At 49.8% G+C, this 24,823-nt stretch overlaps 1 protein-coding gene across 1 annotated transcript in view; it reads left to right on the forward strand.

The window, feature by feature from the left end:
- The window catches only part of KIF6 (kinesin family member 6), a 387,265-nt gene that overhangs the window by 348,839 nt on the left and 13,603 nt on the right, over positions 1 to 24,823 (forward strand). Inside the window, exons 17-19 of the mRNA XM_073810765.1 lie at positions 16,176 to 16,260; positions 17,424 to 17,559; positions 19,974 to 20,071. Coding sequence (XP_073666866.1) covers positions 16,176 to 16,260; positions 17,424 to 17,559; positions 19,974 to 20,071 — 319 coding nt within the window. The remainder of the gene's footprint in view (positions 1 to 16,175; positions 16,261 to 17,423; positions 17,560 to 19,973; positions 20,072 to 24,823) is intronic.

The following is a 24,823-nucleotide window of genomic DNA, read 5'->3' on the forward strand; positions in this document are numbered from 1 at the left end:
GTTTCTTCTCCTCCCTACTTTCCCTCACCCTCCATTTCAAGTATTCCCTTTGATATTATTTCTTTCTTTTACCTACATGTTCCTAAGTTTCCATGAAAGTGCAGGTGGGGTCGCTTGGTTGAGTTTGGGGTTTTGGGGGGTTGGGGGGGTCAGGAGTAATAAGCAAATCTGAGCAGGAGAAGTTTTCTCATGTATTTTGCGTAAGAATATGTCTCTGCTTGTGTCAGTAGACATACGGCCAAGAAAATTTGCAGAAGTGTAATCTCGGCCAGAGCCAGGGGACAGCATGCCACCCTGTCAGGAATTTGGGGAACACTCAAAATGCATCACTTCCTGATTCATTTACTACATTTTACTGCTATCTCTGCTCATGAGGTTATCCACAATGACTGCGTCTGTGTCCTGGACACACTGGCTCACGGTGTGCTTCTGTGCCTCTCTTCCCAATTCCACCCTCAGTGACATCCCACTGGCAGCTTGAAATCAGCCACAGTGGGAGTATCTACACCAAGGGCAAATACTGTTATAAACTGGGGCTTTCTTTCCCAGAGAGCTGGTTGTTAACCATTTCCCGCCACGCCACTGGCACACAGAGAAGCACCCGTGGAAAGGCCCATTCTGTGCGTGAGCATCTTTGCTCTTCAGAAGCCTTCTACTCCCCTTCCCAGCTGAAAATCCACATCATGGCTCTGCCCGCATTCACTGCCCACCCAAGGAACCTGGTCCTTTCGAAAGGCAGTGACCAGGGAAACCGACGGAGACGGTGGGGCAAGAGAAGAATTGGGCCCAGTGGGCCCCCTGGATGTGACAGCCAGAGCTGGAGGGGGTGGGTTTCTTAAGAAAATCATCAATGACCGGTTCTAAGAATATCATCAACAAACAAGTTACTGGTGGACTTAGAGCAGGGCTGACTCCCGCACACTATTTCAGGAAACAATAAAACTATTATTTTTCAATGAAGCATCATTTGAAAGTGATCCTAACTGAACTAGATCGAGCTGGCTGAGTTGAGAGTGCTTTGCTGAATTCAGCTGCGTGTGTTTTTCCCTCTCTGTTGTGCTAGCTCCCCAGCGTGGTAAAGTGTTGTCAGTGACGCAGCGGGGACTAATCAGCAGACGTTTCTTGAGTACCTCCCCATGTGCCATGGCTCTAAGCTCTTTCCTTGTATTTCCCTCTTTGAAGCTCCTAAAATCCCCATGCGGGAGGTACTACTATTATCCTCACTTTACTTAAGGCCCAAAGGGGTTAAGGTGAACCTACCCAGCTTTGCTCAGCTAAGGATGCAAATGCAGATGTAGCTTGAGAGCTTGTGCTGTAACCACCACACCGCACGGCCCTCAGCCCCAGGCTGAGCACTATGGAGTCCACAGAGGGACAGGGATTCAGTGCCTGCCCTCGAAGGGTGCGTAGCCAGCCCAAGGGGATATATACGTTAAAAAGATAACTCTTTATCTAATTCCGGATTTAGACATATGTATTATTCTATCCACTGTCCTCTTCCTACTGTAGCCCCAAACCAAGTTGGCCTTGACCTCCTTCATGCAGCCTTGCCCACCCGCTTCTCGCCAGTCTGCTTTGTCCTTTAGCCTTGTTTTGTAATTATTTATTTCCATAGCTATTCTCCACTCTAAAATGTGAGCTCCTGGAAAGCTGGGGGCAGTCAAGTTAATCTCTGTACCCCCGGCAGCCAGCACAGGCAATAAACAGGCCAAGTCAATGCTTCCCCAGATGACTCCCAGACTCACACATCTTGCAAAAGTGGAATGAGACATTTGAACGTAAAATAAGTCCATTTAAAAGAAGTAGAAGGAGTAAGTGCTTTCGGAGCCCACAGCTGAGCGGATTACAACACAAGGCAATAAATCCGACTCTGTCTTATCTAGCCACCGAGCAGAAAGAGGAGTACCCAGAGTTACACAGTTTTCATTTTCTGACCACAGGAAGCATACTAACTAATTTATCTGCAGAAATAAAATGTCTTCTGGAACTAAACACAGACCAGAATTTATCGTGGGGACCTTTGTGTAAAGGACACTGAGTGACATAGTGAATGATGTCGTCAACTGCAGTTTTACAAAAGATACCGAAATGTTCCACAAGATGATTCTCGCATTGACCCTCTGTAAAAGCGAGAGGCCTGACATTAGCGCGTAACTCACTGAGAGGTGATGTACTCCAGGAACCCTGCTTTCTGACGGCCTCACAGCTCAGGGCGAGCCCAGGAAGCCATCCCAGGAACGGGAGCTGTGCCCTCTCTCTCAGGTGTCTCTTCCAAGCAATATTTGATCAGGGCCTGGATCTCCTGCAGCTCACAATCAAAATTCTACCACGTGCCTGTGATTAAAATTCAAAAGGCCCATCGCACTACCAAGTAGCGTGTGAAATGTGGCAGGTGAGAGGGACAGACCATCAGAGCTCCAGGATCTTAACAGAGAGAGTGGCCCCTGGGGGGTGTCACCAAGGCCATGGGCCTGAGCTGAGCCTTGAAGAATAAGCACGAGTCAGAACCACAGAGAGGAGGGTGGGAGCAGGGGATAGTTGTCGTGTGTGTGCTGGGGTGGGGAGTGGGGGGAAGGCTGATTCGGGGTGTGTGTGTGTGTGTGTGTGTGTGTGTGTGTGATATGTATGTATGAAGGGGATGTATGTGTATTTAGTGTGTGTGTGATGTGTATGTATATGTATGTGGGGGGGTGTATACAGTGTGTGTGGGGGGGGGGTATGTGTTTGTTTTGTGCTTTGTGGGGAGTTGATATGAAGTAGTCCAGAAAAAGGCTAACACAGTGAGCTGGGCCAGTTCACTGAGAGCCTTGAATCCAAAGATTTCTCTCACAGGCAGTTGAGCCACTGAGCATTTCTGAGCAAGGAAGTCTTGGTCAAAGAGGCCTTTTAGGAAAAGAAAGCCCCAGGCGGTAGCTCGAACTCCTCAGCATTTGCTACCTGACTGATGAGTAAATAATCTGTACCACCCTGGAGACCCCCCTCACCCAAGCCTTCACCCGGCCCCTGCACTGGGTGATTCCTCCGGGTACACACACCTGCAGCCCAGGCCCAGGGAGGGGTTGAGGACTCCTGGCCATCTCTGGGTAAACCTGCTGCAGACACTGCCCAGCGAAATCTGGGGCTGCCCGGGGAGTCCCACGCTGACCACATGCCACGCAGAAGCGACCCCTGAGAACAGGCCACTGTAGCTGCAATGCCTCGTGGGGCCCTTGGATTACCACCGGGTAGTGCACGCTACCTGACCTGAAGAGCGGGCAGTGACAGCGCTGAATCCCAGCAGGGCCTTAATGAGGGTCGACAGAGGCACTGACCCTGAAGGCTCCCTGTTCTACCTCATTGTTCCAGCTTAGAGCGCTCTGAGGAGTTCTTTTCTCCTGAACGGTGTTCCTGCAGTGACCTCTTGTGGCGTCCCTGCCATTCTCCAAAGACAGGCCACCACCACTGCCACCTTCTCCCGTGTGGTGGAAAATTAAGCCTGAGTCTTGAAATGCTTTTTGGAATTCTGAGCCCAGGAGCCACAAATCTGAGAGAAAGCAAAAGGCCAGACTGTCATCAATTTATTCAGCAGACTGGACTGAGCACCCAGTATGAGACCAGGAATTCCAGGATGAGGGGAGGAACCACTGATGGAGACAACTGGAGCAACCCTCCCGGCATCAGCTAGCCCAGTGGTTTTCAAAATGGGCTCTAGGGGACCCATTTGGGCCACCCTATGGCCCCTTTGGGACCACAGGGTGAGGGTGAGGGGACCCAGGGTGCAAATGGCAGGACCCCAGGATTTTCACCTGGTTCAACCAAAGCAACTTCTGTTTCTCTTTTTGTCATTAAGCCTTTGCTTGAAGAAAAGGTTCTGAGCTTTGAACACATCTTCCTCCCTTCGGAACTTGCAGCTCTTTCTGAGACATTTCCAAAGGCAGACAGTCCAAGCTTCCCTTCCCCAGAGCTATCTCAGTTTCCCCTGGGCTCACACGGAACTCTGCATATGCTTCTATAAGAGAACTTGTCACTTGTATAGTAATTATACAAGTATAGAAGTCTTTTATCTTTATAGTATAGAAGTCTTTTATCCTTCTCCCCCAGCCCCAAGCACAGTGATTGGCACACAGAAGGTCCTCCCTAAGTGTTAGCTGAATAAATCAGTGATATCTAAGGGATCCGATTTTTGCCTTAAAGATTCACCAGCTAAGGGACTCTGTGCCTAGGTTCCAACATCTGTAAAATGGGGGTGGTTGGATTAAATGATATCCTGTGCCCAACAGCCCATCACAGTCCCTGGGACTTAGCGGACATCTACAGATCCCTGGTTGAATGAACAAATGACTCTAACACTCCTCAGCCGTCAAGTGCCACAATTGTATCTCTTTGTGGATACAGAGTTCCTTAAGACATGCAGAAAACACTCACAGCCTTGGCAAGGAGACGTGCGAGGGCTTGGATTGGTTAGAGATGTTTTCATCCTACCTGAAATGAATGATCTAAATGCCGACCCTTTGGAGTAAGGGAGAAAGAAAAGGAAGCAGCTGCCCCAGAGGCTGAGATGGCATCTCAGCTGGTTCCAAAAGGACTCAGGTGGCTCTGTAGACCAGTGATAAAGTCTCACCACCTGAGCCGATTCTACTCCACAGGTGCTTGTGAATATAGGGTCAGCTTCGGTGACACAAGGTCCTTGGCCAAATGTCCAGGCTCAAGATGGAGGCTGGGAGTCATAAGGAGTCCCCACCCCATTTCCCTGCCCAGTTCCCAGTTGCCAAGGCTCCAGACCCTTTGAGGAGTTCCGACTCCCTCAGCAGCCGTTCTGGAGAATGGAAGGCTGTGGGCATCAGCCCCGGGGTGAGTCTTGAACTGCGACCATGGTTTAGTAAAAAGAGCACTCGCTCTAGAGTCAGGAGAACCCTGCTTGATGGTGCCTCTGCCATTCGCTAGTCATGTGACTTTGGCCCATTAACCTTCCTGCATTTCCGTGTCCGTAAGGGAAGAAGAACACCTACTCCCCAGGACTGATCTCAGTGCTGAGCGAGGTGTATATGTGATGGAGCCGAGGACAAAGTAGATGCTCAGTGAATTGTCATGAACCGTGACTCTGGGTGTCGGGAACCAAATGCCCAGGCAGTGGGCAGAGCCCCTGGCCACAGAGCTACCACAGTCCTGGGCTACCAACATGAGTTGGCATAACTGGTGGAGGTCACCATGGTCCCCAGTCACCACGTCTCTCTACCCACATTTGCTCACAGGTTCTATAAATCACTCTTCTTTGCAAAAATACATCAAGCCCCAGGAAGGGGCTGTCTATTCCTTTGAGCACTTGAACACTGATGATCCTGTTACTGGTTGCCAGAGCCACATTTTTCATTGTGCAGATATGCAGAAACCATATGTGCTGCTTTGAGTGAATTAGGCATTTGACCAATGTCTCCATCAGTTGGGACTGCTGTAACAAATTACCACAGACTAGGTGGCTGATAAACAATGGAGATTTATTTCTCACAGTTCTGGAGGCTGGAAGCCTGAGATCAGAGGCAGGTTCTGGTGAGGTCTCTCTCCTGGGCGCAGACTGCCAGCTTCTCGTTGTGTCCACTTGTGCTGGAAAGATCGAGCCAGCTCTCTGGTCTCTTCTTAGAAAGGCACTAATCTCATTCATGGGGGCTCCACCCTCATGACCCAATTACCTACCTGCAGATACCATCACATTAGGGATTCGATTTCAGCATGTGAATTTTGGAGGGGACACAGTCCATAACAATCAAACACAGTAGACAAAATTCTAACCTCTTGACTTCACCTGCAAAAATGTATCTGATAAAATATACCACGGCCGGCTCCTCCATCTGTCCTCTCTTGTGTTTGGCCAGTCTCAGCCCAGAAAAGTTCTTACTGTTTTGCAGGACCTATTCTGTTGCAAGCATAGTGGAGCTGGGTAAGACCTTCCTAAATCCCCAAGGAAACTGATGATGAGTTTGGGGAAGACTTACCAACAAGAAACCAGGGTCGTCTGTGCTCAGATACAAACGATGGGTGCTTTGTGTTCCAAATAACGAACATAAAGCTCCAAGTGGTGCTCTGAAAAAACTGATGTCTATTCAGAAAACCATGAGGGCACTGTTGTACAGAGAGCTGTGGGCAGGGGACACCCAGAGAGCAGAGCAGAGCAATTTCCGTATAAAAAAAGAAAAGGAAAAGAGAAGCAGGGAGAAGTGAATTGTATAGATAAAGTCTATGACCAACCATTGGGGATGAATCTGGCAATATCTGAAATCTGCAATATCTAGAAGATATGCAACCTCCACCACCTGGCAATTCCACGCCTAGGAACATATACCTGAGATGGTGTCACATGTGTGCCCGAGGGGGCACTCCTGGCAGCATTGTTCTTATCATAGCAGACAGTCAAACGAACAAGAACCAAGACAGGAGACCACGCAAAGGTCCCCCGTAGGGGGTGGATAAGGGAGCGAGAGCTGTGATACAGTCATACAGTGGAACACCTTAGAGAATCCAACATGGATAAACAGATTTACGTGTAGCAGTGTGACTACGTCTCAAAAACACAATGGTGATTGAAAGAAAGAAAATTGCTGAAGGATATATATGGACCCGTACCACTTGTGTAAATTCCAAAATTTTCAATAGTTTTTGTCGGGGGGGAGGGAATGGGAGCTTTGGACATGAAAGATTCATAAAACACACAAGTACAGGTGCACAGTCCGACAAACGGTTATAAAGAGAACACTCTGCCGCCCCTTAAGTCAAGAAATGGCTAAGTAATGTTTACAGGGCACGAAAGACACAGAGCGCGAGTATAAAAGCACGAAGGGAAGGCTGTGGAGCTCCATCCGGACAGTGATGTTACCTTCAGGGAGGGAGGGTGGGGCTAGGGGAGGGCGCAAAGGAGGCCTCCACCAATTCTGAACTGTTCTAGCTCCAAACAAAGCCCAAGTCTAAGGCAGCTGTGGCAAACTGCTGATTTTTAGATTATCCAAAATACTATTGTTATTATATCATTCTTTGAATATTTTTTTGTGTTTGTAATGGTTTATAATAATTTCTGTGAAGGACTAGATTCCAACGGTTCAGAAATCAAACACAAATGACTGTTCTTGTGGAATCATTGTGTTGGTAGAAGTGGTAGTAAAAAGTGAATCCCAATTCAATTCCAGTTCATCTTCATTTTCCTCACTACCGTTCACGTCAGGATCATTTTACTTAAAGAGGAAAACGGAAAGTTTACCGCCATTCATTTTCTCCTCCAGGTGCCTTGTATTCTCTGGGAGGGACTAACAGCTGCAGATGGTCTGCCTGCATGTTGAACAATACAGGGGAAGCGCCTGTGAAGGCTGCTTTTTATTGCTCTCCCTGTTTCTATAAATCCTCACAATGGAGAGAGTTCTTCTCCTGCCCCTGGAAGAAACTGGGCAGCCCAGTAACTCAATTGTTCATTGTTAATTACCAGCAAAACAAACAACAACAAAAAAGACAGAAACTCACAATGGTCATTCTATATTGTAACTAGAGTCTCAATAGTTCAAATTTCACTCAAAGAAAAGACTTCCCTCCCTTTCCCCAGCTAAGGCCAACCACCAGAAAGAGAGGGACATGGTCAGCTCCTTCTCTCTCTAAATCACTTCTTCCCTCAGCCTGCTAAGCTGTTTCCCCAGAAGGAGTTGGAGAGAAGAAGGAAGGGAGGAAAGGCAGTTGGTAAAGATCACACTGAACTGGTACCATTGTAACACAGCTTTGTGCTCTCTGGGCCCAGCAAATGTTCAAAGATGACTCTTGCTCTTTCGGGGTACTTTCACGGGTCCCTGGAGGCCCCTCACCCACACATTCCTTGTCTCGAGGGAATGCACCTCGTTCGGACAGTTGCTTACCTGTACAGGTCAGGGTCCAAACGGGAAGCAAGTGGCACTACTCAAATTAGCTATTGTGAAGAGAGTTGAATAAAGTCCTGTTGACAAAGGCGTGAGCAGAGGGTAGGGAAACCACAAAGGAGATCGCAGTACCCCAGAGGTAATAACAGCAGCAAGGCAGGAAGCATCAGGCCTAAGAGGGCAAGGGAATGAGCAGTTATGAAACTTGAAGACAGAAATGGCTGTGCAGCTATGGAGAACAATATGAAGTTTCCTTAAAAAACTACAAATAGAACTACCATACGACCCAGCAGTCCCACTACTCAGCATATACCCAGAGAAAACCATAATTCAAAAAGAGTCATGTACCACAATGTACACTGCAACACTGTTTACAATAGCCAGGACACGGAAGCAACCTAAGTGTCTATCGACAGATGAATGGGTAAAGAAGATGTGGCACATATATACAATGGAATATTACTCAGCCATGAAAAGAAACAAAACTGAGTTATTTGTAGTGAGGTGGATGGACCTAGAATCTGTCATACAGAGTGAAGTAAGTCAGAAACAGAAAAACAAATACCGTATGCTAACACATATACATGGAATCTAAAAAAAAAAAATGGTTCTGAAGAACCTAGGGGCAGGACAGGAATAAAGACTCAGACTTAGAAAATGGACTTGAGGACACAGGGAGGGGGAAGGGTAAGCTGGGACAAAGTGAGCGAGTGGCATGGGCTTATATACACTACCAAATGTAAACTAGATAGCTAGTGGGAAGCAGCCACATAGCACAGGGAGATCAGCTCGGTGCTTTGTGTCCACCTGGAGGGGTGGGATAGGGAGGGTGGGAGGGAGGCGCAAGAGGGAGGGGATATGAGGATATATGTATACGTATAGCCAATTCACTTTGTTATACAGCAGAAACTGACACACCATTGTAAAGCAATTATACTCTGATAAAGATGTTAAAAAAAAAAAAGTAATGGCTGTGCAAAAAGGCTCTGGCCGTCTGATAGGAGCTGTGACCTTCAGTAAAGCAGGGCATCCAGCTCGTGGCCTCTACAGAGATGTCTGGGGAAAGAAATACCTCAGCCTGTCCCCTCCCATGCTCCAGTCCCTGCCCATGTTCCCCATCGGCTGAGTCCAGCCAGAGGGCGGAGGGCAAGGAAGCCCACTGTTCTAGCAGCCAGGCTCCTGGGGTGAGGAGCAGAAGAGGAGAGGGCGGAGAGTGGATTTGGAGAAGCAAAAGGAACAGGCCCAGCTCTCCCAGGCTTCCTGTGGTCCACCGCCAGGTTTGTTTCTCCTAAGGTCCCTCTAGGTGGCTTTATTAAAAGGGATCTAGGTTTTAAGTGGCGTGCCGGAGGGTCTGAGTGCTGTGCTGGGCCCCGCTCACTCTGGCTCACGAGCACTGACCACGGGCATCTCCTCCCAGCTCCAGATTCGGGAGCACCATGCTGGTGGCGTGAAATCAGTCACACCACAAACACTGGCAAACACTACAAATCAGGGCTTTTTCTCTCCAGAGAGCTGGTTGTGACACATCTGCCAGCATGCCTCTGACCTCAGGTGACCCTAACTGACTCTCCTCCATGCTGGAGCCCATGCTTTTGCCACAGAAATGGCAGCCACTCTGCTCTTGCTTCTCACACAGCATCACGTGCCCCACCCTCTAGAGTTCTTGAGGGGAGTCACAGTTCTGTCCACAACACACACACACAACACACCGTGGACACACACAACACACCGTGCACACACAACACACCATGCACACACACAGCACATACCATGCACACACAGCACACACCGTGCACACACACAACACACCGTGCACACACACAAACACACGTCATGCGCACACACACACCACACCACAAACACACAGATTCCCAAGAGTTCTCATCAAGCTTTCTGAGCTGTCTCCTTCAAGCCCTCTCCCTACCTTGGGAAGGATCTCTACACACATTCCCCCCAGTGAAGCGGATAAGGTGGGCTGAAGGCAAACTACTAGGGTCTTTAAAAAAACTCTCCAGAAATTTCTTTGGGCCCTTTTCATTTGGGTTGTCTGCCCACTCTTGCCACCTCACTTTGAAAATGTGCCGGTTCTACTGTGTAGTCTGTTTCCGAACTCACTTTTGACTCCGAAATACAACAAAATTTTGCCGAATGAACAGATTGGCTTACAAATTGCCTAGTAGCAGATAAGTTGTCCAAAAGTGGAGGGAGATGATTTTATGAAGGATTCTCAGTTCAATTCCTAGAAGTCCTAAAATTTCTTTTACAAGCCAATCAAGAGAATTGACCAAACCCCACTAATCATTATCATTAGAGGTTTTCACAGGAGGAAGGCCTGTGCTCACCCTCACAGGTGTGGGGAAAACTGCCCTCCCCAACAGGTCATAGGTATCCTGAGAACACTCCAGACTCGCTAGGTCCAGTGTGACAAGGATATAGCTGGGTTTTAGGCATGCCAAGCTTCCTGCTAATGTCTCTCTGAAAAGCCACTGAGATTAAGAAATGTGGTCACCACTGGTCAGTGAGGCAAAAGTGACAAGAGGGTAGAATTGCCGACGGACTCGGGCTCGTAGAGAAACCCTGAGTTCAGTAATGTCGGCACACTTCTGAGGAGTGAGGAGGCCTCAGTGGGCTGGACGCAGGCAGGAGCAGCCTTTGCACAGGCCTGCCGCTGAAGGGGGTGGGGAGAGGGTACCAGGAGCCTCAGAAGGAGGTGCCAGGCTCTGAGTGGCTGCACCCAGAGAATGCCGACCGGAACGCAGAGATGGGGCTGGGGTCCCAGCAGAAAGGACTGTGGAGAGCTGGGGGAAGGAGAGAGCTCCCATTTGAGCAGAGGTGATCGTGGTCAGGAAGTGAGTAAGGCGACGAGAAGCATCTTTCCTGGGAATGTGGGATGCTCCTGGGGTCTCCCTTGTATCGCTTGCAAGTCCACACTGACCCTCTGTGTGGGCCGCGTCCTCCTCCGGGAATGCAGTGGAGGGGAGCGATGCCGAAGGAGAGAGGCCACCATCCCAGGGGTCTGGTCGTGGGCAGAGAGGCCCAGAGTGGACGCAGAGGCAGTTACTCAGGAGGGAAGGGACGCAGCTGGCCTTCCATGGGCAGAGTCCAGGCTCCAAACCGGCATGGGGAAGGATGTTGATTGTGCTAAAGCTGGACCATCTGTGCTCTTGGAGAGCGCCCCATTCTCCCTGCGGGTAGGACGGCAGTGGTGAGTGGGGGCCTGAGCAATGACCTGAGCCCTGGGTCCGCAGGGTATTCACCACGCCCTTGAGTCCGAGCCTGCTGTGGACAGCGACGGTGTTACACAAAATCAACACCAAGAGGCATGGTGGCCCTAAGCACCTGTCAGCGTGTGATCACTCCAGCTGGCAATACATTTGAGCCATGAAACAGGAAATGGTCTGATGGGGAAGCCAGAATCTTTGCCTCTGAGCTGCTGACCATTGTGGTCATTGAGCTACTGACATCATCCGTCTTGGGTAGAATAGACACTTTGACTTCGGAAGCAAGGGGAGGCTGTGATCTGGGCTCTGTGAGACAGTGTAGCCCAAGGAGGCCCAGAGTGGGTGTTCAGGGAGCGAATCCATAGTTGGATAGCTAAGGCCACCTGCTGGAAGGCCTCCGTGGCTCTGCTGTCTCGTCTGCCACGGTACAGCCACGTAATTCACGGCCTTTCCCGCGCAGGGCACCGGCCTTTGCTCCTTGGAAGACCACAGGGCCCCTTTCGGCTGGCGCCTGGTTGGAAACGTCAATACCGCCTTCCTTAGGATTCCTAACACACAGCTAAGGAGACAAGCAGGCTGGCTCCGGGTGTTCTGGGGGCTGCCTTGGGGGGGCCAGGCTCCCATGGGGAACGTGGGTAGCGAAGCCCCTCGCACCCATCAGGCGAGCTGCAGATACCGGTGGGAGCAGCGTGCAGGCCGTGGTTTCGGTTAGGAAAGGGCAGTCTGCACAGGCTGGCACTCGGGGGAGAGACTGAGGCTTTTTCTCAGCCCCGGCCCCGCACCTGAAAGGCATTCATGGAAAAGAGCATCACCTTCAGATACCAAGGACGAGTCAATACCGACCTCAGTGATCTGCCCCATGGCTGCCTTCATTATGCCAGTCGCTTGCAAGGGAAATAGCACCAGCTTTGATGTCAGACAGAGCTGGGTCCCGACTCCGGCTCTTTTTACCAGTGGTGTGATCCCGGGGAAGATGACTTCCCCTGTCAGAACTCAGTTTCCCCATCTGTGATGGGCTTGTGATATAAGGGCCACAGAGCAGCCACGTGGTGGATATCGTTATTCAGAGATCCACCACCTGCAAGGGCCAAGTGCAGGCAGCCCAGCCCTGCAGAGAGTGTGACTTCCTTGCTTCAAACCCCTGAGCTCCTTTGCCCCACAGTGTCTTCCCAAGGTCTGGAAGGTGGGCGGGGGGCAAAGGGCCATGTTGGCCCCCATATAGCATCCTATATGAACCCCTGCAGGTCCTGCATCCTCAGGGACTCCTGCATGGAGTACTTGCCCTGAAACTGGACACAGAGCCTTGAACGGTGTTTCTTAACAAGGGGCGAGCGTCGGAATCACAGGGGAACCTACCATCAAATCCTAACTCAGAACGCCTGGGGTGGGGCCCAGCAGTCTCTGCTCTTACAAGCACCTTAGGTGATTCTCAGGTGCACCCCCAGTAGAAAGCCAGTGAATGAAAGAAATGAGATTCTGCACATTTCAGACATTTACTGACTGTAGGAGAGTTTTGGGGTGTGGGTGTGTGTGTGTGTGTAGGGTATGGGGAGGTGGGAAGAGAAGGTACAGTGATCTTTCCAGTGACCCTGAAATCATGCCAGGTATGAGGGGACCCACAGGAGGCTGGCCTTCCCAGCAAGCACCCACTTGTTCTTGTGCTGCTGGTTCCAAACACCTGACACATCAGAGGTGGGGTCAGCCTGAGATGTGCGTGCCCTTGAGTCACCACGCCCTTGTACGTTTCAGTTACTATTTGACTGCTCAGGGCTTCCTCCGTGTGTGACGTTCAGATCTACAGCCGCTGGAATGAAGCCCTTCTTTTTCGCTTCTGTATTGTGTGGGAGACAGCTGCCCACACAGACTCACAGTGTGACCTCATGGGCCACTCGGGGCTATGACCTTCAGTGCTCCCATCCCAGCCAGAGTCCTGTGCTTGAAAGGAGGACTCCTTGTGCCTCCTGTCAGGTGACTGGAGCTTCTGTCCCTGGCCACAGTCCCAGCGGGCATGGGGACCTGCAAAGCGCAACTGCCCTTTACGTACTCCCTTTTCCTCTGTTCCTGCTCAGTCGTTTTGTCTGGTTCCCTTTGAGTTCCCAGCCCCTCTTTCTCTTGAGAGAGGGCTGATTAGCCAAGCAGCAGGAGCAGCCAGGGCCGTCTCCTGGTGAGGTTACAATGCATTTCACTCAGCAGACATCACTTTGGCGAGAGGCCCCTTTGGTTGTCATGGCAACACGGGTAGCTTGTGTCTTGGGGGTACGCTGTGCCCTCATTCTGGCTGCCCAAGCTCCCTTGCCCCAGCTTTCTTTCCCAGATCCTTTCACCACCCTGGCGCCACCTCACATTAACTATGCTTCAGTTTGGAGCAGCTCTGTCTTGACCAGCAAAGCAACTACTTGGCTTGGCTATCAGAGGAATAGATCACACCATTCCTCTCCGCAACGCCCTCCAGCCTCTCAGCTCTCTCAAAGCCAACGTCCTTTCCAGGCCCTCAAGGTCCTTCCTGATCTGGCCTCAGTTTCCTCACTGGCCCAGCCTTCACCCCAGAGCAGGGTCTTCACTGCATCTCTCAGGGGGTTCCTTGGTATGGGATCAAAAAGTGTTAAAAGGACAAAGGAGAGCCACAGCTTTTCTTTTTTAACAGACTCGGAGATACATGTGTCCATTTCTGAAACCATTAGGAAAGGAAATATTCTATTTCAAGTCCTACTGTTATCAGTTTGGTGTTGAGATACTTCCTTCAGTTTATCAGGTCTGACGTCTCCCAGAGAGGACAAGGGCCAGTGAGCACGGGCAGCATTGAGGGCACCCTGGACGTGGAGTCTGAACAAACAAAGCACTGGGGAGATACAAAGAGCAGAGGGACCAGTCCCTGCCCTCGAGGGGCTTCCGGTGCCTAGGCCTGGGGGACCACGGGTGACGAGGACAGGCAGTTTGGCTCATTAGGGCCACTAAGATGCACCAGCATGGGGGACAGCATAGCCTTCGGCTGGGAAGTCTGTGGTATCTATGAGTGAGACACTTGCTCAGGGGTGAGATACTTGACACAAGGGACAGAGGGTAACAGGTGCCTGGCAGACAAAGAACAGAATCCTGATCCGCTTAGCGTATTTATCAATGAGTTAGATCACGACATCAAAGCAGCCCCAAGGGAAAGAATAAGGCATGCCAGAATAAGGACCTCTCAGCAGGCTAAGCCCCCAATAAATGGGAAATGTTGCCTTTGTGATTAAAAGGATAATCACACTGAAATAGAATGCGTTTCGACAACCACTGATAAATATAGGAACGTGGGTAAACTGACCGCAAGCTTAACAGAAGACAGTGACAAACTGACATGGCCATGACAATGACGAAGCTTCTGAAAAACCAAAACAGTGCTGGGGGCTGCCTGGTATAAACATCTAGCTCTTTGGAACCAGAAAAATTGGGTTCACATCCCAGCCCTACCACTTATTAGCTCTGTGACCTTGAGTTACTCACCAACCTCTCCGAGCCTCAGAATCTAACTGAAATGAGATGGTAATGCCTTCCCTGCTGAGTTATTTTGAGAATTAGCAATAAGATGACCACCTAGCCCAGCGTCTAGTAGAACTTGGCAGAACCTGGAATATAGAAGGCGCTCGGTAAATGGTCATTGTTAGTAATTCACCTCCTATAGAAATATAGAACGTAAATTTTTCAAGGCTAGGAGAACTCTTCTCTACTCTGCCCCTCTCGGGCCTATCTGGAGTATGATGTCCAGATTCATGCTCTGTACTTCAGATTGATTAGAAAGTCACCTTACTACTGAGCCCTTAGGTGAGAGAATTAGGCAGAGTCAGCCCGGGAATAAAGCTCCAGGCACATGTGGTATTTTGTTGTTGTTGCTGTTAAAGTATTTAAAGAACCATCAGATTAAGAAGGAGGACAAACTGTGCTGCTCCAGAGCTCCAAAGGAGAGGTGAAAAGAAGTTAGTGGGGCAGGTCTCAGCTCCAATTAAGAGGAAACAGAGCTGCCCGCAACGAGGTATGCTCAGTGTAAAGCACTCAGCCTCACCCCCGGCAGTACGGGGGGAGAAAGCAGATGACCATCCTCAGAAATGTTATCGGAGGAATTTCTGAATCGAGAGCCTTGCAACCAGACAAACCTGGATTTGGATCCAGGCTCCTCAAGTTAGCCACGCGGCCTTGGACAGGTTAACCTCTTTGAACCTCCATGCCCTTATCTGTGAAAGGGGAGCAATAATACCTCCAATGAGTACCAGAAGGACTAAGTCTGATCATGTCCAGAAAGCACCTAGCGTGTGATAGAGTCTCCCCTCCAAAGAGTAAAAAGTGGGGCTGAATGACTCCTAAGACGCGTTCTGAGGCTGAGAAAGGCAGTACAACCACCGAGAGCCTCCTGGGAAGATAGACAGACCCCACCCACCAGGCTAGGAAAGGATGGGCTCCAGACGAGCACACAAGCCACCAGAGCAGGCAACCCGGCAAGCAGCAGTGACAGCTGGCGTGTCTGGGGGCACAGCCCTCACCTAGGACTTGCCAGGGCCCTGTGGGCAGGGCATCTGAGCGTGGTTCTCAGCCCTGGGTGCACATTGGGTTAATCAGGCTTAGAACCACTGCTTCAGCGGGAAGTCAGAAACGGGAGACATGATTTGAGGCTGGAGAATTCGGCACCTCAGCTGATACAAAGTAAGACGTGAGCCGTTTTAGTGATGCCTTCTTGGTTTATGAAGGCCTCAGTATCAGAGGAGGGGGAAATGGTGTTTCGCATCTTCTCTGGGGACTCGAGGAAACGAGTGAACTCCATGGTAAAAGGATTGGTAGCGATATAAGGAAGAATTCCCTTCCAGTGACAGATGTGGGACAGTGGGAGGGACAGTGGATGGAGCATAATCATGGAAGCCTTCTCTGGGGCTCTCAGCCGCGCAGAGGTTGCCACCCAGAGGAGGTGGGTAAAGCAGGCGCCCATCCAAAGGCCCCAGAAGGACTCACAGGGTCCCCTTTCACCTGAGACGCACGATGACTGTGTCATCCACTCTAAACCACACTCTCCCCTGACCTTTCTTCCTCGCTGGAGGGAATCATCAGCATCTCCCTTCTCCAGGTATCTCAGAAAACACACCCGTGCCCTCGACGCCAGACCTGCTGGAAGAGAAGCTGCGATCACAACTGCAGGAAGAAAAGAGAAGGTGCCCTTTCTTTTCGCCACACACACCCTGACCCCAGCCCCTCGGGGCCACCTGGAGCTGTGGGGCAGGGCAGGGTGGCCACGCCCGTCCCAGGCCAGCAACTACTCTGGAAGCGGGTCCTAAAATAGCTGGAGGAGGTGCCACCTTTCAGCAGGCGGTCATGAGATGCAGGAAGCCGAGGCAGGGTGAGGCTGGAGTGGGGAGCAGAAGGCCCAGCCAGGCTCCAGCGCTGGGACCCCCGAATCGGGCAGGGAGAGCAGCCTCTGCAGCCCCAGCCCAAGCTGCAGCCCAGGAAGCGGCGAGTCTTGTCTGCTGCTGCCCTCTAGGGGAGCCCAGAAGTATGACCATGGAGGACCTCCTTCCCCCACACTTCTCTCCTGAGGCTCCTTATCTGCAAGGTGTCCAGAGAATATCAGACCCTCCTGCGGCCATTTAGGGCCCCAGAATGATTTAACCTGCAGAGCGAGGAACCTCAAGCATAAACAGACATCTGGTCATTACTGATACAAGCTTCTCAGTTCATTCATTCATTTAGGCATTCAACAGCTATCTCCTCTGCCACGGAGACGTTTGGGGGAAACCAAACAAGAAACCTTCCTTACTCTCAAGGGGGCGATGCTGTCACTGTAACACACACCACCCACCCCTGGGCTGGCTAGGCATGTACCCTGAGCGCCCCCTGTCGCACTGCCCCCACCCCCAGATGGCCTGGGTTCAAACCCTGGCTCCGCTGTTTATTAGCTCGGTGCCGTAGGGCAAGTTCCTTAACCTCTCCATGCCTCAGGTTCCACATCTGTAAAGGGGAGATGATGATAATAGCGCCTTCCTCATAGGGCTGTGAAGAGGATTAAATGAGTTTATAGACGGCAAGGGCCTAGAGCAACGCCTGCCCTTCAGTGCCCAGTAATGGTACTTGTCCTTCTTGGAGAGGGGTTAGTCCTGTCACACACAGAGCCCCGCGGCCCACTGGACAGAAACACCTGGCTGTGGGCTCACATGCTGGCGCCATACTCTGGCCTGGGTGGGCAACTGTAAGGTCCCAGCCCCAGGCACCGGGGCTGCACGGCCAGGCTTCTGAGGCTCAGGCCCTGCCGCCGCCAGTCTCTTTAGAGCCCTCCCTCCCTGCCAGTGACTTTCAAGACTCCTCTCCGACTCCACTGCAGGTATAAAGCAATGTTCACGCACCTGAAGGCGCTGAAGGTGGAGATTGAGCATTTGCAGCTACTCATGGACAAAGCCAAGGTGAAGCTGCAGAAAGAGTTTGAAGCCTGGTGGGCAGAGGAGGCCACCAGCCTGCAGGTACTGGCAGCCATGCCCCTCACTGCCCCAGAGCCCACCCTCCTGCTGGGGCCTGAGGAACGTCAGGGCAGCCAGGGAGGGGCCAGACCCCCAGCCCCATGGTGGGGCAGAGCAGAGGAAAAAGAATGGGGGCTTAGATCCGCAGTGCATGTGCTCTCAGCCCCTACCTCCTGAAGTGAGGGCTCACTTTAGTAACAAGGAACGTGAGTGGTCAGGGGCTCACCGTTTCCTTGCTAGTGCCTGACGCATAGAAATGCAGGGGGTGGGAGGTGTAGCTCCCCAAGCCGATGGATTGCCACCATCGCTTCCGGAGACGGAGTGACAACACTGATTGTTCTTTATTACAGTCATATATATGCACGTATGTGTGTGTATATATGTATATATGGTATACATTTTAGAAAACACAGAAAAACACAATGGTGAAATCCCACCATTTAAGGATAATCGATATTAATATGTTGGATTATATTACTTTATATTTTTATGCATATACAACCATATGCTTTTATAAAAATAGAATCGTATTAGTCTTCAAGTATCACAAACGGCTTTTGTTTTCACTTAGTGGTCCAGCATGCCACCTCTTCCATGGCATGACGCCATGACATCATTCCAGTGCTGTCACCGTTCAAGCATATGGATTTATTCTAATATATTTAATCTCCTGCTGTTTAATGCTTAGGTTGTTTGGGGGTCGTTTCACTAGAAAAGTATTTGAAGATACATTTTTGCGTATTTCCTAGACAAATTCCTAGAAGTTCTCTATAATATTATGAAGGCTAAAGAACCAGTTAAGAAATGTTAGTACACACCCCCAGTTCCAACTGTCCTCATGTGACCCCTCAGCTGTGTATAATAAAAGAGATGACATACACATAATCCTACCACTTTTGTGGCTGGAAGAACCCTTAGAAAGTCTCTAACAGGCTGATTGTGTCATTTTAAGGACAAGAAACTGAGAGCCAGAAAAGATAGTGTCCCAAGGACAAAACCGAGCAGTAACCCGTACATTACCGAGTGGCCTCGTGACCAGACGATGGAGAAACATATTTGGATAAAACTAAATACACAAGATGACAAATAAAACCAATAAGATGGAAATGCAGTTATCACAATATTTTAGCAGCACAGTTATGGTATAGTAATATGTATACCATTTGACAGATGCATTAATTAATAAGATCTGGGGGGCTCAATATTTACCACAATTTCAAAGTAGTGATGAACACAGTATTTCAAGATTTCTGCAACAACTGTAATGTGATCTGAAAATATCTGTAATTTCTACTGGTGGCGGAGTCACTGGTACCACCCATTCTACTGTGGTGTGTTGTCTACATTTAATCCTCGAAAGATATGTTAAATTTCAGGTAGAAGTTAGGAAGAATAAAGATGTCATTGGTTCCCAGTCACGTTCACAGTGCCCCTGCTCTCCAGTTAAGAAGCCTCCCTCGGGAGGTCATCAGTGGGTGAGACCGTCAGCCACTGCTGGTGCCCATGGGCATCCGGCCACTGGACAGTGATGAGGGTTCTCCCATCATCCCGTATGACCCAGTCGAGGCTGATGGATTCAGACCGTTTATTACTTGCATAGACAGTGAAAGGCAGGGTAGCCAAGCTGTCAGCTCCCTGTGCCCTCCACGCCACAGGATGTCATTGAAACAGAAGGGACCAGGTGACCACAGCAGGGATGATGGGGCGCCCTGTAGCAATTCCATGCAGCCACTAAGCCATTTTATAGCCGGCGGATATACCCTGAGTGGGGCAGGCAAAAAGCCTTAACCCTCATTAGAACATAGGAGGTGATGAGAAACTGTCCCATGACGGCCTCTGAGCGAGATGGCGAGGAAGTGGGAGACGGCCTGGCAGCAGCTGCTCACAAGCCTCCCGTGCTCTCATGTTCTGGGAGAAGCGCGGGGCATTCTGCTACGACTCAGATCCGCTGGGGTTTCGTCGCTGCTCAGGAGACCTGGGTGGAGACACGCAAGGTTTCCAGGACCCTGCTGGAGCTGCCCCCACATGCACGATGAATGCATCGCTCCTGACTCTGCCAGCATCTCTTTGGGACGAGGGAAAGCAAAGCCAGGAAGGAGTTCTGGAGAACTGTCAGACCACATTTTAAACACTTTTTCTTAACTTTAAAAAGTAATACAGGCTCAATATGGAGAACTTAGAAAACACAGAAAAGCACAAAGAATAAATCAAACATTACCCATTATCCTGCCATCCAAAGAGAATGTTGTGATGCCCCTCATTAAGGTCATGACTACCTCTAGATTTATTTTTTTTCCCACACATGTACATACCAACTTTTCTAGCTGGCTTTTTCCCTTTAAGAAATAACATCAAAGACATTTTCCCCATGTCATTAGATTCATGCTACACTGTGAAACTTTCTCTTGGACCAACAGGTAAACTCCCCAGCAGTGAATTCATTGAATCACATGAAACCCTTTCCCCAGACGCCAGAATCCCAGCACGAACGGTCCCAGCTTCTCTCTAGCAAAAGGTAAGGGGAGAACCCTGCGACAGGGTTGGGATGCCCAGAAAAGATGCCCTACCTCTCCTCAACCCAGTCTTGATGCTCTAAGTGTAGGCTGCCTGATCCGGGAAGATGAGTGACTTTCACGGTTAAATTAGTTGAAAATACTCAGGCCAGTGGCTCTCAGGCTTTACTGGAGGACCGCGCCCCCTCCCCCAACCCCGGCCCTTTCCCTCCGGCTCTGACAGCCAGTGGACCTACTGCCACAGTGACAAGAGAAGCAGTTTAACCAAACTGTGCAAGCCCTGGTCCTGCCGCTGGGTGGGAAGAAGCGGTTGGCAGTAGTGGGAGGGGAGAGGGAGGGGGGAACTGTGGAGGGGATGTTGGGTAAGGCAGAGGGGAGTCAGCCTGCCAGGACTCAGGAACCTCTGGTTAGTGACGCTGTCCTAGCACAGACTCAGGAGAGACGTGGGCAGCCTCCCGTGAGGACGCCCAGAGCCAGTGTCCCTGAGTGATGGCATGAGCCAGCACAGACTGTACTTCCCACACACACACCTTCTGAAGGCAGGTTCCTTCTCATGCCACCCACGTTATTGTCTCTTTCCAACCGCACAGCACGGGCGGTAGAGCCAATGACACCTGCGTCATCCATCCTGCATCTCTGAGACGGGCCCACTGTCCGCGTGGCAGAGACCAGGCCAGCACGAGTGGGGCCTCGGCCTCGACTGCCAAGGAACGCTCCTTGCCTGGGTCTGAGCAGAGCTGAGTTCTCACGTTGGAAATGTGAAATAGAGCTTTTTAAAAGGGGTTGGGGAGAGGGTTGCCAGACGGTGTCCCTGATCCGATGATGTGATGAGAATGGCAATGACCTCTGTGGTCTCCTTTTCAAAAACCCATAACCCTGGTTGAGTCATGAGGAAAACGTCAGACAAGTCCCAGTCGAGGGGCATTCTACAAAATACCTGACCAGTACTCCTCAAAACTGTCCAGGGCAAGAAAATTCTGAGAAACGGTCACAGACAAGAGGCGCCTAAGGAGATATGATGGCCAAATGTAATGTGCTATCCTGGATGGGAACTAGATCAGAAAAACTAAGAAAATCCAAATAACGAACAGACGGTAGTTAATAATAATGTATCAGTATTGGTTCCTTAGTTGTGACAAATGTAGCACACTAATATAAGATTATATAATGAGGGAAATTGGGTATGGGGTATAGGGGAACTCTCTGTACTATCTTTGCAACTTTTCTCTAAATCTGAAACTATTCTTAAAACAAAACAAAACAGCCAACCAGAGAGCTGTCCACCACCTGGCTGACATTTTCCCTGGACCTCTTCACATCCCCCAACCTGGCCCTCAGGGCCAGCACTTCGGCTTGTATTCTAGCTTTAGGAAACATCTCCTACGTAAGCCCCTAAGCCCCAGGTTAACAGCCGGCAAGGTATGTTCTGTTTGGCTACGCTGGTGTTTTAAAAGGCAGTGTAGATCCATGAAAGAAAAAATTGATAAGTTTGACGATCTTCATATGGAAAATGCTGCTCTGTGAAAGACACTGTTAAAAGAATGAAAAGGTAAACCACAGACTGGGAGAAAATATTTGAAAAACATGTATAAATGGGCAAAAGATCTGAACAGCCACCTCACCAAAGAAGATATACAGGTGGCAAATAAGTGTATGACAGGATGCTCCACATCATATGTTGTTGCGGAAATACAAATTTCCGCAAAATACAATAATGAGACACCATTCCACACCTATGAGAATGGCTAAAATAAAATAAAACTAAAAAAAAATAATAATAAAAAATAATAAAATAAAATAAAACTGATACCACCAAATGCTGGTGAGGATGTGGAGCAACAGGAACCCTCGTTCATTGCTGATGGGAATGCAAAATGGCGCAGCCTCTTGGGAAACCAGTTTGGTGGTTTCTTACTAAACTAAACATACTCTTACCATACGATTCATCAGTCATGCCCCTTGGTGTTTACTGAAATGAGTTGAAAACTCACATCCACACTTACATATGGTTGTTTACAGCTTTATTCATAATTGCCTAAAACTGGAAGCAACCAAGATGTCCTTCAAAAGCTGAATGGAAAAACAAGACAAACGGTACCTCCGTATTTAATGATAAAAAGAAATGAGCTATTGAGCCATGAAAATACGTGGAGGAAACTTAAATGCATATCACTAAGCGACGAAGCCAGTCTGAAAGGCTACATACTGTGTGATTCCAGCTATGACATTCTGGAAAGGGCAAACCTATGCACACAGGTAGAAAGATCAGAGAGAGGGAGAGAGGGCAGGGTGGAAAGGATGAATAGGGAGAACACAGGGGATTTTTAAGGCAGTGAAACTATGCCGTAGGATACTGTAATGACGGATATACAATAGTATGCATTTGTCAAAATCCATAGAATCGTACAACAGAAAGAGTGAACCCCGACGTAAGCTGTGGACATCAGTTAATAATGATGGTTCATCAGTTGTAATGAATGTACAACACTAATGCAAGATGTTAGTAATAGGGGAAAATACAAGCCGGGAGAGAGAGGATACATGCGAATTCTCTGTACTATTTGCTTAATATTCTGTAAACCTAAAACTTTTGTAAGAAAAATAGTCCATTCATTTTTTTAAAAAAACTTAAAGGCAGTGTAAGTAGGCAGCTGCACTTCTCCGTGGCAATACAGAGCTTGGCATTAGTGTCCCACACTTGCCCTCTCTGTGCCTTCCCTTGGGTACCTGCTAATCTCTGGGATACTTGAGTTTCCAACCCCTAATGCCTTCCTGCTGCCCCACTCTGGGCCCCCTCCCTGAAACCCCAGGACTCCACAGAGCATGTTTAAAAAACACTAGTCCAGCCAGCCCAGAGCTTGCCCCAGTCATTGCTCTGGCTCTGGCTCCGATCCGAGCCTCTCGAGTGTCCGCCACACGAGAATAAGCCCTCCTCCCCAGTGGGAGGCTTCTCAGAACCCCTGACTATTTCTCCAGCTTCTTTTCTGACCTCTTCCAAGCTCCTACTGGTAGGAGTATCCTGCCCAGCAAACAGGAAGCTCCAGCTCTAATTTTTCTTTTGCTTCAAGACAATGAAGTGTGTGTGTGTGTGTGTGTGTGTGTGTGTGTGTGTGAGAGAGAGTGTGTGTGTGTGGGAGTGTGTATGTGAGTGAGTGTGTGTGTGTGAGTGTGTGTGTGAGTGTGTGTGTGTGTGTGTGTGTTGGGAAAGGCCTGGTGAAACTACTCCAGGGCTATAAGGTAGACATAGACCGTGCCTGCCAAGTGAAGCTCAGAACCTTGAATTTCAAAGGCGTGTATCAGGTTACCTATAGGAGCTTCTCCCAAAATCATGCTCCCTGAGCTCTACCCCCAGCACTTTTGATGATGCTGGAAGGAGGGTCTTTGGGGAGTGGACTCTCAGGCAGGCTCGGGGCACTGTTCAGTCTCTGTCATCTGTGGTGGCAGCCGGTGCTCGGGTGGGATCTCTAACCTTCGGCAGAGATAACCAAGTGTCCTGAGAAGTGTCTGTTACGATGTCTCGGCTATGAGAGGTCGGCACCCCTAAATTCCTTCCCACAGAGTAGCTCAGATACCGTTCATTGTGGGCGGAAAGGTTACAGTGGACAGGTGAGAGGAGAAGGGTCCTGCTAGAGACTGGCAAGGGCAAGGTCTTGGGCTCCTCCTCTGATAAAGAAGTCACCTGCCACTGCTTTAAAAAGCTGGCAGAGAAGAGCTCACAGAGCTCTACCAGGGGTGAGGCAGGAAGGAGACCCTGCCCCTGGTCATTGTGGCTTCGCAGACATTCTCTGTGAACAGCCAACTGATGAGGATTAGTTGTTGGCGTCCGTAAATTCTCCAAGGAGGCTTCTCCAAGGCTCTCCTCTCTTACGGTAATCACATCTCCTGTGAGGGCTCTAAGGGCCAGGAACTGAACACGTGTGTGACGTATGTGCTATCATTGCGCCCATTTTACAGATGCGAACACTCTGGCTCCGAGAGATCAACTAACTTGCTAGGGTCACCCAGCTAATGAGAGGTGAGACCAGGGCTGGAACCCAGGCCTGTCAGCATCCGGCCCCCCCTCTCCCCTCACTCCTCACATCAGTTTCCTTTAACCTTAATGACCATGACCATCCTTTAGGGACATGTGCGTATCCTGTTGTTTAGTAGAAGGTGACATTTTCCCACTCATATTCTGCACTATTTTGTACAAATGTGTTTTCCTCATATTCATCCAAGTGCCAGGTCCTCCTGCTTGGGGTCCCCATTCTTTCCATGTGTCCACGATCTGATTTTCCCAAGAGACCAAGATTTTCAAAGAGCAAAATTATGGCTCCTAAGAAGGCCAACCTCTGACTGGAAAACCAGAGCTCTCTTGGATTGGGAACTCCAATCCAAGGATGGGATGATTGGCCCCATCGTTTCAGTTGAGAAACCCTGAAATCAATCCTATTTCACTAATGAGAAAACTGAGGCCCAGGAAGGGAACGTGATGCTCTGAACTCTGTGGTTAACAATGGGACGAGCTGCAGCTTCAGCCTGAACTTCAGGCTCCATGTCGAGCCACGGTTTTTCCTTCCTTCCTTGCCCCCCGGCCCCCCATGCTCCCCTGCCTCCCCCTCTCTCCCCCTCTCTCCTCCTCACTCCTTCACTCCCTTCTTCCCCTCACTTTCCCCCACTTTCTTTTTTTTTTTTTTTTTTTGGTACACGGGCCTCTCACTGTTGTGGCCTCTCCCATTGCGGAGCACAGGCTCCGGACGCACAGGCTCAGCGGC

The sequence above is a fragment of the Tursiops truncatus genome, chromosome 10, assembly GCF_011762595.2.
Source record: "Tursiops truncatus isolate mTurTru1 chromosome 10, mTurTru1.mat.Y, whole genome shotgun sequence".
Classification (NCBI taxonomy): Eukaryota; Metazoa; Chordata; class Mammalia; order Artiodactyla; family Delphinidae; genus Tursiops; species Tursiops truncatus.